The 15,863-nt window shown below is 47.9% G+C and overlaps 1 protein-coding gene across 1 annotated transcript in view; it reads left to right on the top strand.

Annotated features, from left to right (window-relative positions):
• Positions 1 to 6,212: 6,212 nt before the first annotated feature.
• Positions 6,213 to 15,863, top strand: part of ADRA1B (adrenoceptor alpha 1B) — a 49,559-nt gene continuing 39,908 nt past the window's right edge. The window contains exon 1 of the mRNA XM_032337152.1: positions 6,213 to 7,571. Within this exon, the coding sequence (XP_032193043.1) occupies positions 6,623 to 7,571 (949 nt within the window). The 5' untranslated portion in view covers positions 6,213 to 6,622. The remainder of the gene's footprint in view (positions 7,572 to 15,863) is intronic.

The raw sequence follows: 15,863 nt of genomic DNA, 5'->3' as shown, positions 1-15,863 counted from the left end.
GTATTGAACTACATCAGGGGTCAATAAACATTTTCTATCAAGGGTCAGAGAGTAAATAGTTTAGGTTTTGCAGGACAGACCGTCCTATTGCAGCTACCCAGCTCTGTCACTGTAGCATGAAAAGTACCTACAATAAAAACATAAGTGAATGAGCCTGGCTGTGTTCCAATAAAACTTTATTTACTAAATCAGACACAAACTGGGTTTATCTCACCAGCTATAGTCTGCTGACCCCTGAACTAGATGATCTCTAGGGTCCTTCTGACTCTGACATCTCAGAAGTGAGTGATCCTGACCATAGCAGAAGAGCCCAGAGGAACCAGTGACTTGAAAGTCAGCTGTAAGGAGTCCATTGCCATAATTTTTTTTTTTTTTTTTGTGATCTTGTGCATTAACCTTTGATGGTTTTAACAAATGTCGCTGGGAAGTAAATCCTGGCAGTGGCAATACACGGGCATCTTGGGAGAGCTTTAGCCCCAGTCAAACCTCCAACAGCTCCCTCCCTTTGGTCTTTGTTATGGACAATGGTGTCGGTCTCATGGAGAGCACAGTGCCAACACCGCTTCCACCCACCTTCAAACCAGATCACCACCTATAGGCTCATTCTAGAGAAATCTTGGGACCACCATAGATTCCTGGGCAAAGTGATGGGCAAAGCCCACAGCCATAAAGGGAGAGCCAGAATCATTTGAGAAAACAGCACACACTCCCCCGGATCCTCACATCTGGAACACTGTGGGCTGGTGCTGGCAACCTGTTTACCTTGTCCCGCCAGAGTTGCTGCTGGGGCATAAGAAGAAGGGACCAGTTCTTCTGTTCCAGAGTTAGCAGGTTTTCACACTCCATGTTCTGGCACCCTGGGCCCTGGCCCCCCAGCCCCCAATTCAGGGTTCCCGGGCTCTCCGTGAGCACATGATAGGAATTCAGTCCCTGGATGACTTGGCAATTAATCTTCACCAGTTGGCTGCAAAAAGGACTGCTAAGGATCTCTCTCTACCTTCCCGGGAAATGCTGTGCTACTGGAAGTTCTGGGCCGGGGAACCCGCACCAAAGATTGACAAATTATAATTACCAGAGAGGATGGCTTGGCCCAGAGGGAGCTGAAATCTCTCAGTCCTGCTGCCTTCGGAGGCAGAGGAAATGCCTCTGCTGTAGCCGGCGTCCCCTGCCCAGGAGAAAGGGGGCTTCTCATTTCTCCCATCTGGGCTCCACCAAGGGCAAAAAGTCTCCTTCACGTCCCGGAGACCACAGTCTACCTCATGAAGCAGATGCCTCACTCCTTTTTCATGTTTAGCCTCATTCTCTGGGTGCATTGCTCTGTCACCTGCTAGCCCGGCAGCCTTGGGCAACCATTCTGAGACTCAGTTTCCTCATCTATAAAATGTCAGTCATAATAGCATCCACCTCACAATAGTATTATGAGGATTAAATCAGATCATGCATATAAGTCATTTGGGACAAAATGCCTAGCACCTAGTATGCACTTAATAACTCTTGGCTGATACTATTACTATTACCCTGTCCTAGGCACTTTATACATTATCACATTGAATCCTTACCTCAGCCCAATCTGAGTTAGAGACTATCATAATCTTCATTTCACAGACAAAGAAACTGGGGCTGACATTGATTAACTGACTTGCCCAGCTAATAAATTAGTGGAACTGGGACTAAACCCAGGTCTGTTTGATGCTGGAGTTCACTTTATCATCTTACCCAAGGTCACATTAACAGCTATTAAATGAGGGAAGCAGGGGCACCTGGGTGGCTCTGTCGGTTAAGCATCTGCCTTTGGCTCAGGTCATGATCCTGGCATCCTGGGATCAAGCCCCATGTCTTTGGGCTCCCTGCTCAGCAGGGACCCTGTTTCTCCTTTTCTCTCTGTTGCTCCCCTTGCTTGTGCTCTCTTACACTCTCTCTGTCAAATAAATAAAATCTTAAAAAAAAAAAAAAAAAGAAGGAAGCAGGATTAGAACCCAAGTCAGCTCTCAAATCCTTGGCAGACCAAGTGCTGGCCAGGAAGGCAAGGGAGCCTCACCCAAGGAGTCCCTCTGCAGAGCCCTCTCTCCTGGACAGCTCTGCCTTGCCGTCCCCTTCCTGACCTCTGCTTTGCTCAGGACCCTGATCACATTCTGTTTTCTGCTGTAGTTTCCTTCAGGGCTAACACTGAACCTTCTGCTACCTTTTTTTTTTTTTTAAATCTCAGTCTGGTGCAGAGAGAAGGATATGAACTTTGGAGCCAGACAACAATGCTTCGAATACCAATGCTGCTTACTCAGCTACTCAGTGAACTCTCTGGACTTCAGTTTCCCCGTTTGTAACATGGGGACAATTCTTACCTTGCGGTGTTGTAAACATTTGAGTAAACTCATGTGGGGTACATAGCACAGTGCCTGGCACATAGTAGGTAATCTCTGAAGGGTGCTTTACCATCGTCATCCTCTCCCATAGCACCTGACTCGGTGTTAGGTCATCACTTGCTTGATTTAATTCATCTCCGATTTACCCACAGCACCTAGCACGATGCCTTACATCTAGATCTTACATCTTACATCTAGATGTCTGTGGCTGGTCGAGAGAGCTAAAGAGGGAACACCTTGCAAAACTGCATGGTCACAGGTGAGAGACCTCCTCCCATCGAGCCTCTAAGCTGATCTCAGAACCTCCCATTGCCTTGGTCTCCCCACAGGTCAAATTCAGTGACAGCTTCTCCTAGAGGGCTCAAAGAAATGGGAGCTTGCAACATCAGAGGTTTCTAATGTAATCAGATGGATAATGAAAAGGTTCTTCTTCCCCAAGCCTCGAGTGAGTCAGAGCTCTATGCTTGGCTTTGCCCCAGGGAGTACCGAGAAAATGAAATATCGTCTGTATCCTCATGACACCTAAACAAATGGTCAATTCCATGGGTCAAATATCAGCCAGAGGGGTTAAGAGGCATCTCCAGTGAAGGGAGGAGAGGAGCAGCAAGGAAAGGACCATTAGCAAAGGTTGCTTAGTGGGGTCCTGGTACATGGCTGCTATTAAGGCTAATACCTATTTCCCTTACAGTGGGATGTTTGTTCTGCCTTTGTGAAAGACACCAGTAAATGACAATATGTCTGAAATCTACATGGATTTTGGACCTTTTGATCTGGCTCAATAATCTCTTCCACATTCAGATACCTGAACCAAGTCATGAGTGGCTATCATGTGTGGCTTCCCTCTGGGTAGAGGAAGGAGCACTGCTCTGTGGTCTGGAGAAAAAGTTTGATAACCAATTCTACACATGACTATCTATAGGAGTTTACCACTTCCCTCCTAGACTACCTCCAAAATGCAAAAATGGGCAAGTGAAAGTTTTGATAGCTCTTGAAGAGCTAAATCACTATAAACCTATGACTCTGTTATTTTAGATTCTTCAGATACAACTTGAGCAAATTTAATTGAAATAGGGGAAAAAATCCGTTTTCAGGGCTGCCTCGACCACACATTTCTTAATATCAAGGAACCCTTGAAATTGTGTATTTTGTGCATTTGGGGATCTCTGCAATTTGGTGGGAGAAGTTTAAAGTCTTAGATTAAAACATAGAGAGGTGTGTGATAATCATGCATTTATATTTTGTATTATATATTTAATGTATTCATATTTTGCATTATAAGTTTTTCTAATAAAAAAGAGGTTAAGAACCTACCTCTAGGTTGAGGAGTTCAAATGGAAATCACCCTGAGTGACTTCCTGTTTCCCCACCTCTGAATATCAAGTTAAAGTGATTATCAAGGGCAGACAGTGGGAAGCCCTAGATGTGGGCTTCTGGATGAGAGGAAAAGAAGGCATCAAGCTTTACCTTTCAATCTACAGCTGTCCCTACATTGCTTTATCACAAGTCCGCTAGCCACATGACCTCAGCAATGTACTAGCCCTCTTGGAACCACAGGGTTTGTATTCTGTCAACGGACTATGGTTATGACCCTCTCAAAGGATTGTTGTGAAGAATAAAAGACAATAAGTAAATGCTTGGTTCTCAGTAGAAGCTCAATCAATGTGAGTTCTCTCTTAACAGTAGCGACTCAGGTCCCAAAATTATACTACCTGGAAGACAGCTCCCTCTATAATAATCAATCTACTCCCTTCCTCAAATATAAATTGCTAGAGTCACTTTGGAACACAGTATGGAGTTTCCCTCAAAATTAAAAATACAACTACCATATGATCCAATAATTCCACTTCTGGTTATATAGCCAGAGCCAATGAAAATATAATCTCAAAAAGATATCTGTACTTTCGTGATCATTACAACATTATTCACAAGAGCCAAGATATGGATAGAACCTAAATGTCCATCAAATGGTGAATAGATTAAAAAAAAAAAGTTACAGTATACATACACAATGGAATATTATTCAGCCAAGAGAAAGAAGGAAATCCTGCCACAGCTACAACATGGATGAAACTTGAGGGCATTACACTAAGTGAAGTAAGATAGAGAGAAAGAAATACTATATGATATCACTTATATGTGTAATCAAAAAGCCAAACTCACAGAAACAGGGTTGAGGGGTAATTGCCAGGGGTTGGGGACAGTGGAATGGAAGATGTTGATCAAATGGTACAAACTTTCAGTTGTAAGATGAGTAAGTTCTGGGGATCTAATGTACAGCATGGTGACTATAATTAATAATATTGTATTATATCCTTGAAAGTTGCTAAGAGAGTAGATCTTAAATGTTCTCACCACAGGAAAGAAATTATATTTATGTGACATGATGAAGGTGTTTGCTAACACTACAATGGTAATCATTTTACAATACACATCAAATCAGCACATGGTATACCTTAAACTCACCAAGGTTATATGTCAGTTATATCTCAATGAATCTGGTGGAAAAAAATCCACCCCTGCAGTGCTTCCAGGTGAAAAGTGTGACACAGCTGCTGGGTGCTCAATTCTAGATAGACCTTTATTTGGATCAAGTCCTAGCTTCTCTCCATTATGGCTGTGTGAACTTGGGCAAAGAGTTAACCTTCACTGTACCATGTCCCATCCACAAAATGGAAATGATGATGAGAATAGCCCTTCCTTCTTAGGATTATGAGAAAATGCGGAATGTACTTAGTACGCTGTTTATGACATGACAAGTGTTGAATAAATGTCAACCAGCATAAGGCTCTCCCTCAGCCAGTACCAGTATCTTCACTCCTAAGTACCATATGCTCACCTTTGGGAGTGCATCCCTATAACTGAATGTCCAACGGGAACATCAGACAGAAACGGGGGAAAAAAATCAATAATCCAGATGTCACAAGTCCCTTCCCCAGATGCCTGGCAGTCTCTCCCTCTGCCACCATTGCCACCCTCACCTCCAGATAGCCCACTAGCTCGTCTCTCATTTCTTCAGGTCTTGACTCAAACATCACTCCAGTGACATTGTGAGAACACCTTTAAAATTTCCAATACTCCTCCCCACAACACACACCATCCCACGTTCCCCTCCTTGCTTTATTTTCTATTACACCTGTCCGCATCAGACACACCTCATGATTTATTTATTTGTTTCTTGTCTGTCTCCTCCCAGTAGAGTGTAAGCTCCTGGAGGGCAGGGGTCTTTGTCTCCTTGGTTCAGTTGCTATGTCCCCAGCGCAGACAGTGGGGACTCGTTAACAATTTGTTGAAGGAGTCAGTGAGGGAGGGAGTGAATAAACGAATGAATGAAGAGAAGCCCCTGGACTTTATCACAAGACCAGAGATGTTTCACAGGGAGCTGGGGGGCGGGGGGGGGGGGTGTCTCAGATCTTACTCAAACCCCTCTCACCTGCCTAACCTTGCAATCCTTCTTCTAGGCGCCACACAAGTTGCGCATCCCCCTAAATCTGGGCGCTGACTCCAGATGCCCCCCATTAGCGGCAAGCACCCCACGCCACTTTTGAGACTGAAGGGAGACTAGAAGGGGCAACAATCCCAGCGGGCCACCTCAGGGTCGGGGACGGGGGTCCTCACGCACACGTCGCTCCTCCCCCTCCCCAGCCCGAGGGCCGCGTTGGAAGCTTGGGGGGTGGGCAACGAGTGAGGTGGGGGTGGGGTGGGGGTGGGGGCCGGCGTCCGGCCCCGGGGCTGCCCAGGTGGCGACGTCGGGGCTGCGGGCGCCTTCGCTGGACCCGCATTGCCCCCTAGTGCCGCGCGGAGTCAGGGCGCCGGGCTCCCCCGCCTGATGTCACCGCCGTGCAGTGAGCCCAGAGGCGGCTCGTCGCGAGCAGACCCTCCTCGGCGCTGACCGGGCTGGCCGCCGCTGCCCGCACACCCGCCGCGGGCCGGGCCGAGCCGGGCGCCCCCTGCCCGCCGCCCCTCCCCCGCCGCTCCCCGCCCGCCCGGCCCCGCGCGCCTGACGTGGACCATTAAACTTGGAGCCGCCGCCTCGGCCCCTCTCTCGCCGCCTCCCTCTGACAGCCGGCGAGCGGGCGGCTCGGTGCAGGCAGGCAGGCAGGAGACGCGCCGCGGGGCTGGGCTGCCCGGGGGAGATGACTCCTCGCCGGGAGGGCGCCTCTGGGAAGAAGACCGCGGGCGAAGCAAAGTTGCAGGGCAGCTGAGGAGCTCGGCCGCAGCCCTTCCAGCCCGCTCACCCCAGGCTATGGAGGGCCGACTCTAAAATGAATCCCGACCTGGACACCGGCCACAACACATCAGCACCTGCCCACTGGGGAGAGTTGAAAAATGCCAACTTCACTGGCCCCAACCAGACCTCGAGCAACTCCACACTGCCCCAGCTGGACATCACCAGGGCCATCTCCGTGGGCCTGGTGCTGGGCGCCTTCATCCTCTTTGCCATCGTGGGCAACATCGTCGTCATCTTGTCGGTGGCCTGCAACCGTCACCTGCGGACGCCCACCAACTACTTCATCGTCAACCTGGCCGTTGCCGACCTACTGCTGAGCTTCACCGTGCTGCCTTTCTCTGCGGCCCTGGAGGTGCTCGGCTACTGGGTGCTGGGACGGATCTTCTGTGACATCTGGGCCGCCGTGGATGTCCTGTGCTGCACAGCCTCCATTCTGAGCCTGTGCGCCATCTCCATTGATCGCTACATTGGGGTGCGCTACTCCCTGCAGTACCCCACGCTCGTCACCCGCAGGAAGGCCATCTTGGCGCTTCTTAGCGTCTGGGTCTTGTCCACGGTCATCTCCATCGGGCCTCTCCTTGGGTGGAAGGAGCCGGCGCCCAACGATGACAAGGAATGCGGGGTCACCGAAGAACCCTTCTATGCCCTCTTCTCTTCCCTGGGTTCCTTTTACATCCCTCTGGCGGTCATTCTGGTCATGTACTGTCGCGTCTACATCGTTGCCAAGAGGACCACCAAGAACCTGGAGGCCGGAGTCATGAAAGAGATGTCCAACTCCAAGGAGCTGACTCTGAGAATCCACTCCAAGAACTTTCATGAGGACACCCTCAGCAGTACCAAGGCCAAGGGCCACAACCCCAGAAGTTCCATAGCTGTCAAACTTTTTAAGTTCTCCAGGGAAAAGAAGGCAGCCAAGACCTTGGGCATTGTGGTCGGTATGTTCATCTTGTGCTGGCTACCCTTCTTCATCGCTCTACCACTTGGTAAGTTGGGGACTGGCGGAGGGGAACCGGGTGTTTTCAGATCTCGGGTTTACTGGTGAGCTTACTGTAAAGTTTTTTTGTGGGTTTTGTTTTTTATGCGGTCTGTGTGTGTTTGGCAATTGGAGAATACTGTTTGTTCTGCAAAGGCTTTGCAGACTGGGAAGCTGGCTAAGAACCAACTCAGGTGTTAGTGGAACACGCTAAGAAAGGGGCTAGTCACTTGAAATAGAACCACAGGAGGAAAATCTGGTATGTGGGATGACTCATTCAACGGCGTCAGTTTAATAATTAAAAAGGACACTGGACTTGAACATCGCACCAGCGTTATCTCAGTAGTAATGATGTGCCGGTTAAGGCAGCGTCGCTAATGCAGCATACAAAATAGTTTGTAGTTACCGCAGACGCGGCATTTGGGAAGCAGGCAGGCAGCTCGTACGCAGAAAGGCAGGTTTCATTCAGCATTTCCAGGGCTCTTGCAGAGACCCATGCTCGCCGTGAGCTTTGCAGAGGCTGCGTCCTCCCCCGGCTCCGTTCACCGCTTGCTCTCACCTCAATGCATTCCCTTCGTTATGAGTTAATAAGAACATTTTAACAGCTGCACCGCCCCAATCAGCCCTTGAGTGAGCTAAAGCTTGAGATTTAAAAGAGAAGGAAGACAGAGGGTCACATGTTTTCAATTTTTACCCAAAAATGTTCCTAACTCTGGTGATTCCTGGAATAGCCAGATTTAAATTTACAGGGGTCCCTCACCTTAGGCTGCCAGGCACCAAATCCTGCTGGGATGAAATTGAGTTCATCCTCTCCTATACAAATATGTCCATCTTCTTTTGTTTAGTGGTCAAAGTTGTTCAAAAAGCTTCCTGATTTTTCCTACGAAGATACGGTCTGGCTAGGAGGTAAACCTAGAGGAGGGTACCGTGACATGCTGTCCACATGGCTTGGGAAACACTTGTCCTTTCTCTAAGGCACTGATCTGCTGTGGTTTTCTCTTCCATCCCTGGGGGACACTCCAGAAAATGAATGGAGGGAGGTGATCATTGCAAAGTCATGTGCCATGACAGCAGAAGAGGTAACGGCTGCTACTTGCCAAGGACCATATATGCCTGCAATCACACCCAGGGCTCCGTTAGAATGCAACCTAACCAAATCCCTCAAATAACTAAAATTCTGTAGACACACTTCCTTCACCAGAAAAGGGCAAATGGAAGGAAAGCAAATTGACATCTGGAGTTTCCATTTGAAACAGTTAAAGAAAAAAGGTATTTAACCTACACTCCATGTTGTCATTTCTGAGGCAGGCTTGCAAATTAATGCCTTTTGGAAATATTTTTAGTGTGTTACATGGGAAGCATTTGAAGCTGTACGTGCCCCCCAAGAGTGGTCACATCTCACTGCAGAGAAGCTTTCTTTTTTTCCCAAGGTCTTGGGGTCCTTTTGTAGGCCTGTTGGGTTAAAGTGGGTAACAGTTCACACTGCTTTGGACTATATAAAGATCATGGTGGTATGTGGAAGTGATGTGGTCATGCGTTAGCATGGGCCTTGGGCAAAAGACCGCTGGTCTGTGAGCCTCAGTTTCTCCATCTGCAAAATAGGGCTAATTACTGTTTGCTCCATGGGGTTTGCACTAATGCATGGAAAGGACTTAATGCAGTGTCTGGTGCATAGCAAAAGCTCAGTGAAAGTTAGCTTTGTACTACAAACTAAATCCCAATCACCCCTCAGCCGAAAGTGTGTTTCTCCTGCTCAACTCACTTGTCAACCCCACAACTGTTATTAGAGTCTCAGAACTGAGTCTTTCTCCTTTCTTCCTTCTGCCTCTGCCCCCCAGCCTGCAGAGGCTATGACCAGAGCATCCTCAGGAAGGAGAAGACCCCAGCAGGATGCAGGGAATGGATCAAAGGTGCAGGCTTTCACTTTAGGGGGTGATGGAAACAGATCCGAATAGGTGAATAAGCTGCCAGCATGTTGAAATGGAAAGAGCACTGCCCCAGGAGTCAAGTGCAATAGAGTTCTCACATGAGCTTTGCTATCAGTCAGCTCTGTTACCCTAAGCTTGTTGCTTTACCTATCTAGACTTCAGATCTCACTTCCAAGGAACAGAAGGGTTGGACTAAATCAAGGGCTCTCAAACTTTAACAAAGATCACAATCATCTGTGGAACTTGATAAACATTCAGCTTCTTAGACATAATCCACAGACAATCTGATTCAGTAAATTGGATGGGTCCCAGGAACCCTCATGTTTAACCACCTACCAGGTGATTCTGAAGAGGTGGTCCACAGACCAGGCTTTGAGAATCACTGGCAGAGGATCTCTCAGCTCCCTTCGGGTTCCAGCCTCCTGGACACAAGTTAAATGCTTCAGAGCTTAGCCCTTCTGCAGGCATCCGCTGGTGCAGGAGGATGTGGCTTCTCTGTGGATCCTGCTCTCCAAACTCACCCTCAGTTTCTTCTCAAGCACCCTATCTCTGCCTTTTCTCCCTTTTCTGTTCGTGACTTTCTGAGACCATAAGCCCCTAACATCTCAGGTCCTTGGTTTCCATGGTCTGCTCTCAGAGCTTGTTTCTCCTCTCCTTGCCATGAAACCTTCCTGAACACCACTGCCACTGACTCCCAAAGATCTCCCAAGGTGCTATCCCTAAGCTACTCTGTCTGCATCCTCTCCCTTGGCTGCCCAAGCCTGGACAGGTAAGAAATACAGACTTGGCCTTGGGTTTGGGATGGACTTTGAAAGGTACTCAAGAGCTTCAAACAGAGAAGGTGCTTAATTAGCATGTTCTTAATAATTTAGGAAGACCATCCCAGTAAAATGGTGGTATGGGTTTCTACTTCCCCTGAGTTCATATAACACCCAAACAATGGGAGCATGATGTAGAACAGTAACTCTTTTGGAATCTGAACAAGGTTCCAGATTTGAAATTTTCCATGAAATGCTTTTCACTCAACAAGGAGAGAAAGCAGATCTAGAGGGAGATAGTCATTGGCAAACAGGGAAGTGAAGGTAGAAGGAACTTCCAGTTAGCAAGAGACTTCCAGGTGCTTGGATAGCATGAGATTTCCATAGCTGTGTTTGTCTTCTCTGTGGGAGAGAAGGGTTGGGATCCCTCCTGGGAAGGAGAGAAAATAGCCATGCCCTCTGCAGAGTCCTGGGCAGGGGCCCCATTTGTTTTCCTTCCTCCCTTGTTTTTATTTTTGGGAGCAGGGCTGGGATGCCTGTGGGGCTGGGCCCCTCATCTCCTGTGGAGCTCTCCCCACCTGTAATACCCTGCCTACCTCCTCCCCACCCTTCCCCTATGGCCTCAGACCAAGTCAGGCCAGGGACCAGCTCTCACTTAGTTGGGAGCAGGGATGGAGTCCATCAAACAAGGACCTCTTTATTCAGTCCCTGGAATTGGGCCATGGAGGGACAGGAAATAATTGGAATATAATACAGCAGCATTTCTACTCAAGGGGCCATATGCAAGATGTCCAAGGATTCTTCAGCCGCTGGGCATTAGAGTGAAGTCTAGCTGCCACCCACCTGGGGAAGACCTGGTCAGGAGTCTTCCTGGTCAGGAGCCACTCAAGAAGTGGCTAGGCTACTCAGGGATGTGCACTGCATTGAAGGGATGGATTGGAGTGGGGGGGAGGGGGCGCTGCGGGTGGCAGGAAGTGCTGGGCAGCCAACTGGTAGCTGGGTTTAGTGCGTTGTTTAGAAAACACTGGAACCTTGCCTCGCTCCAGATCTTTCTTCCGTCTTTTAAAATGCTGAAAGGCACCAGGAAGCCATTATTGAACTAACTGCTTTCCCCTCCAAATAGATGAAGGTCAATTTCAAAGAAACGGTTGTGTTCTCCTAGTACTGGGACCAAATAGGAATCCCTCTCTGCATTGATTTGTTTCTCTAGTCCTCTCATTCAGATTGGAACTGATGAATTTCTGCAGAGGGGAGGGCGAGGGTCTCAGAGATGACTCAGGGCAGAGCCACCCCCACAAACACACACACACTAACCCTTCAGCTCTGAGATTTTGAAACACGGGGATTTGAGGTTTCCGCAAGGAAAGCAATTAGTCTGAATGAGGAAGAAATTTTTATACAGAGGAAAAGGAAAGTCCTTCTGAAGGAAAATACATTCGGCCATTTATGAAATCATTAATAAAGACTTCCTAACGCAACTACTATGTGCTACATGGCCTCTGCCTGCACGATGTTTACAGCTTCATGAGGTCATACTTTTATGGATCAGGTACTATGTGCCAGACGTTCTTCTAGGCTCTTCACAGACATGATCTCAGTAATCCTCACAGCTTCCCTGACAGGGGAGAGTAATTACTCCCTCTCTAAAGATGAATTTGCAGGAGCTCAGAGAGGTTAGTCTTCTTGCCTCAGGTCACACAGTAAGTAGATGACAGAGCCAAGGGTTGAAACCCGGTCCGTTAGGACAGGCACATACCTGTTCCACTGACTGCAGCTAGGAGATGTCCGGCCTTCTTCCTCCCCAGTCCCAATCTGCTCTCCTCCAAATGTGCTCCAAAACTCCAAAGCCACCTTGTCAAAAGCTGGGTATTGTACTTCTGTTACAAAGCCCTGTCTTTCTTCCACTCCCTGCTCACTCCTGCAAAAAGACTCACCCAGAAAAAGGCAGGGAAGGTCATCCCAGTCTTGCTCAGGGCTAGATTTGCTCCCCACTTCCAACACTGTGTAGGATGTGGGTCTCCTGATGCTGGGCCTTTTATCACCCCTGCTAGGGGAAAAAGTGGAGCCTTGCCCTCCATCTGAGAATCTAACCCTGCATCTTGAATCATTCATTCAATCCTTCATTCATTCATTCATTGAATAAGCATGTATTTATGGGATGCCTGCTGTGTCCAGGTATTGTACTAAAGATAGAGTGGTGAGCAAAACAGCTATGTGCTATGTCCTCATAAGATTTAGTTCTAGTGGAAAACACAAATCATTTGAAAAACGCATGCACACAAATGGCAACAAACAACTTGAAAGTAAAGGGCTGAGATGCTATTAGATGTAAATTACCAGAGTCAGCACATCACAGGAGTCCCTGAGTGACAAGCCGTGGAGAAGCTAACTCAGTGAAGGCAGCAGGTAGAAAGAGAGGGTCCGGATGGAAGGACGGGCCTGCCCGAGAGTCCCGAGGCTGGAACTGGTGAGGAAGTAATGAGGCGGGAGGGTAGGGAAGGACAAGGGCAGGTCAGGGCTGCAGGTGTGGGCAGAGGCCAGGCCGCGCAGGGATTTTAGGCCACAACAAGGACTTAAGATTTTATCTTAAGCTACACTGGTCACGACTGCAACATTTGAAGCAAACAGGAGATACCATCTGAGTTATGTCTTGAGATGATGAACCGGGCCTCTCTATGGAGCATGAGTCTGGGGCATGGCCATTTAAAGACCACGCGCCCCGGGGGAGCTGCAGGTAATTCAGACTTGGCTGAGGGCAGTGAAGGCGGAGAGGAACGGAGACATTCAAGGACTTGGGGATGGTTTGGTTACATGATTTAGGAGGGTTAGTGAGAACAAGAAACGTGTCTGGAGTAACTCTGAAGTTTCTGGGCTAGGCAGGTATCATTTGTTGGGAGGCCAACAAAACACAGCCAAGAGGATTCCTTCCAGAACCTTCCTCAGATCCTATTCATCAGGGTTCATAGGATGGCATGCTAGGAGTGATCTGCCAGACACTCTTGCAAGTAGATAGAATGTCCCAACCCAAAAGCTGGGCACTGTGATGGACAACTAACCAGCTGTTCATCAGAAACATCTGGCAGAGGGCTCTTCCCAGAAGCATAGATTCCTGGGCTCCACCACAGACCTATTGTATCAGAATTTCTCATGAGGGAGTGGAGAATCCTGATTTCTAGCAATTTCCCAGGTCATTCCTATGCAAGGGCCTAGCACCAGTCGACTCTATGGCTGGGAAATCCTGGAAAGAGCACCCCACGGAGAGCCAAGAAAACTTGCTTATGCTCCCCCCAGTGTGGCTGGAAGCACCTCCAATCCTGCCCAGTCCCCTGGGCTAGTCCACATGGTGGAAGGCAGAAGGCTGGGAGGAAGGAAGGTGAATTCTTTCAACTAGAGCTTCCCCAGACAAGAAGAAGAGAATGAGCGCAGCAGGAGCATCTCTTCAGTGACCTGGGTCCACTGCTCACTGCTGAACGCTATGTCTTGCTCGCCGTCCTCAAAAGGCCTTCTGCAGAGCCAGCGTCATCATCCCTGCATTTATAGCTGAGAGAACAAGAGATCAGAGAGGTTTGGTAACTGGCCCCAGGTCACACAGCTAGTAAATGGTACAGTGTATCAGGCTCCACATCGGGCACTCTATAAGCATTTGTTATATCGTTCTTATTGTTACTACAGAGCATTCTGAACATTTGTCTGGGGTTTGGTGCCCGTGGACGTAACATTTTTATTGGCTTGCGACAAAATGAGGAAAGCTATAAGGAAAAGCCTGTGTTTTTCCAAATGTATTCGATATAAACGACTGTCCTCTTGTGCTAAAGACTATGTCCTTTCTATTTTGAGACACTGAAATAGCATTTCTTTGATGGAATGATGGTAATCAGTCGTGATGATAGTCCTGTGTGTGCGTGTGTTTAATGTCCTATTTGGAAAAAAAACAAAAACAAAAACAAAAACAAGATGTAGCCCTATGTCTATCCCCACCAAAGATGTTTTTGCAATTTTATTGTGAGTCTTTTCAACTCCTAGCATCATGGAAGATACCACGGTGGCGAGACACAATAAATATTCGGGGGAGAAAGCAGGAAGCAAAGGAGGGAAGGGGGGCACAAGGCAGGGAGGGGATGGACAACGAGCTTCCGCTTTGCAGTGACATTCAAAGGACTGGGGCAGAAGGGCAGGAGGGGGAGGGATGACATGCGAAGGCCACAACAGGAGAGGGGGCCATTTGTGGAGGCACTGAATCCTGCTGGATTCAGGCCACAGAAATGCCAGCGGGTGTGGGTGTAGCTGCAGCCCCGTCACAGATGGGCTCGTTCCGATCTGTAATGCAGGAAATGCCTTTACCTGAGCGTGTATGTGGCTCATAAAAATAACTGATGTCTGCTGGGCCACACTGGGAAATTGCTTTCTTGGGTATCTGCAGCATGTTTCCGCAGTCACTGTGCTCCCAGACCATGTCAGATAATAATAATACTAATAGATCCCATTTATGAGGTCTTGCCATGTGCCAGGCTCACTGTGCGATACAGGGCTGGGGGTTGCTTCTGGATGTTCTCTCACTGACTCCTCTCCCGCGGTTATTGTCCCCATTTTACAGATAAGGAAACTGAAGCTCAGAGAGGTTGAGTGATTTACCTCAGGCCACCCAGGTGATGAAGGATAGAATCTGGATTCACATCGAGGGAACCAGATAGGGCCAAAGGGTTATCACTGGGTGTACCCTAAGTGTGGAGCTCTGAGCTCTGATTTGTGGAACCCTGAAAGGGAGTTGGGGGAAACCAGAGCCTACTCAGAGAAGGAGGAAAGGGAGGGAACGTGGCAGCCTATCATTCAGCAACCAAGAGGCATCGTGTCCTGGCGAGAACATACATATAAAAGTAATTGGGTCTTTCCCCTACCACGAGAACTCAAAATTCCTCTTTTATTATGGATACTTCAGACATTTTGCAGAGTCCTGACTTGTGATTGGTAATTTCGCATACTTTTTTAAGACTTTTATAAAATTTGGGAGCACCTGGGTGGCTCAGTCAGTTGAGCATCTGATTCTTGATTTAGGCTCATGTCATGGCCTTGGGGTCGTGAGATCGAGGCCTGTGTCTGACTCCACACTCAACACGGATTCTGCTTTTCCCTCTCGCTATGCTCCTCCTACTGTTCTTTCTATCTCAAATAAATTAACAATTTTTTTTTAAAAAGACTTTTATCAAATTTAGGAAAACATAAAACTCGGAAGACTTTTTCACAGTTAATTTTAGTTTCTGGCTGAATATATTTCAGACCATGATTCACCTCTGTCACCCACATACATGTGGTCCCAGCACTACAGGACTTATATCACGACTTAGCCTCTGGCCCTATCTCTTAATGTCTCAAGTCCAGGTGAGTTAGCAGAGTCAGCATCATGAGCAAGAGAGTATTTCTAGAAGCCATTTTTCCACCTTGCAGTAACTGGCTAGTGAGGACCAAGCTATACAGAAAGAAAAATCTGCAAACTACATATATATATGTATATATAAACATATATATATGTGTGTGTGTGTGTGTACACACACACACATACACATATATGATAAAACCCAAATGAAATATATCTCAACTCTTAATAGCTCCCAAAAATGC

The sequence above is a fragment of the Mustela erminea genome, chromosome 3 (assembly GCF_009829155.1).
Source record: "Mustela erminea isolate mMusErm1 chromosome 3, mMusErm1.Pri, whole genome shotgun sequence".
NCBI classification, from domain to species: Eukaryota; Metazoa; Chordata; class Mammalia; order Carnivora; family Mustelidae; genus Mustela; species Mustela erminea.
The sequence above is the reverse complement of the archived record's forward strand: the minus strand, read 5'-3'. Positions and strand labels throughout refer to the sequence as shown.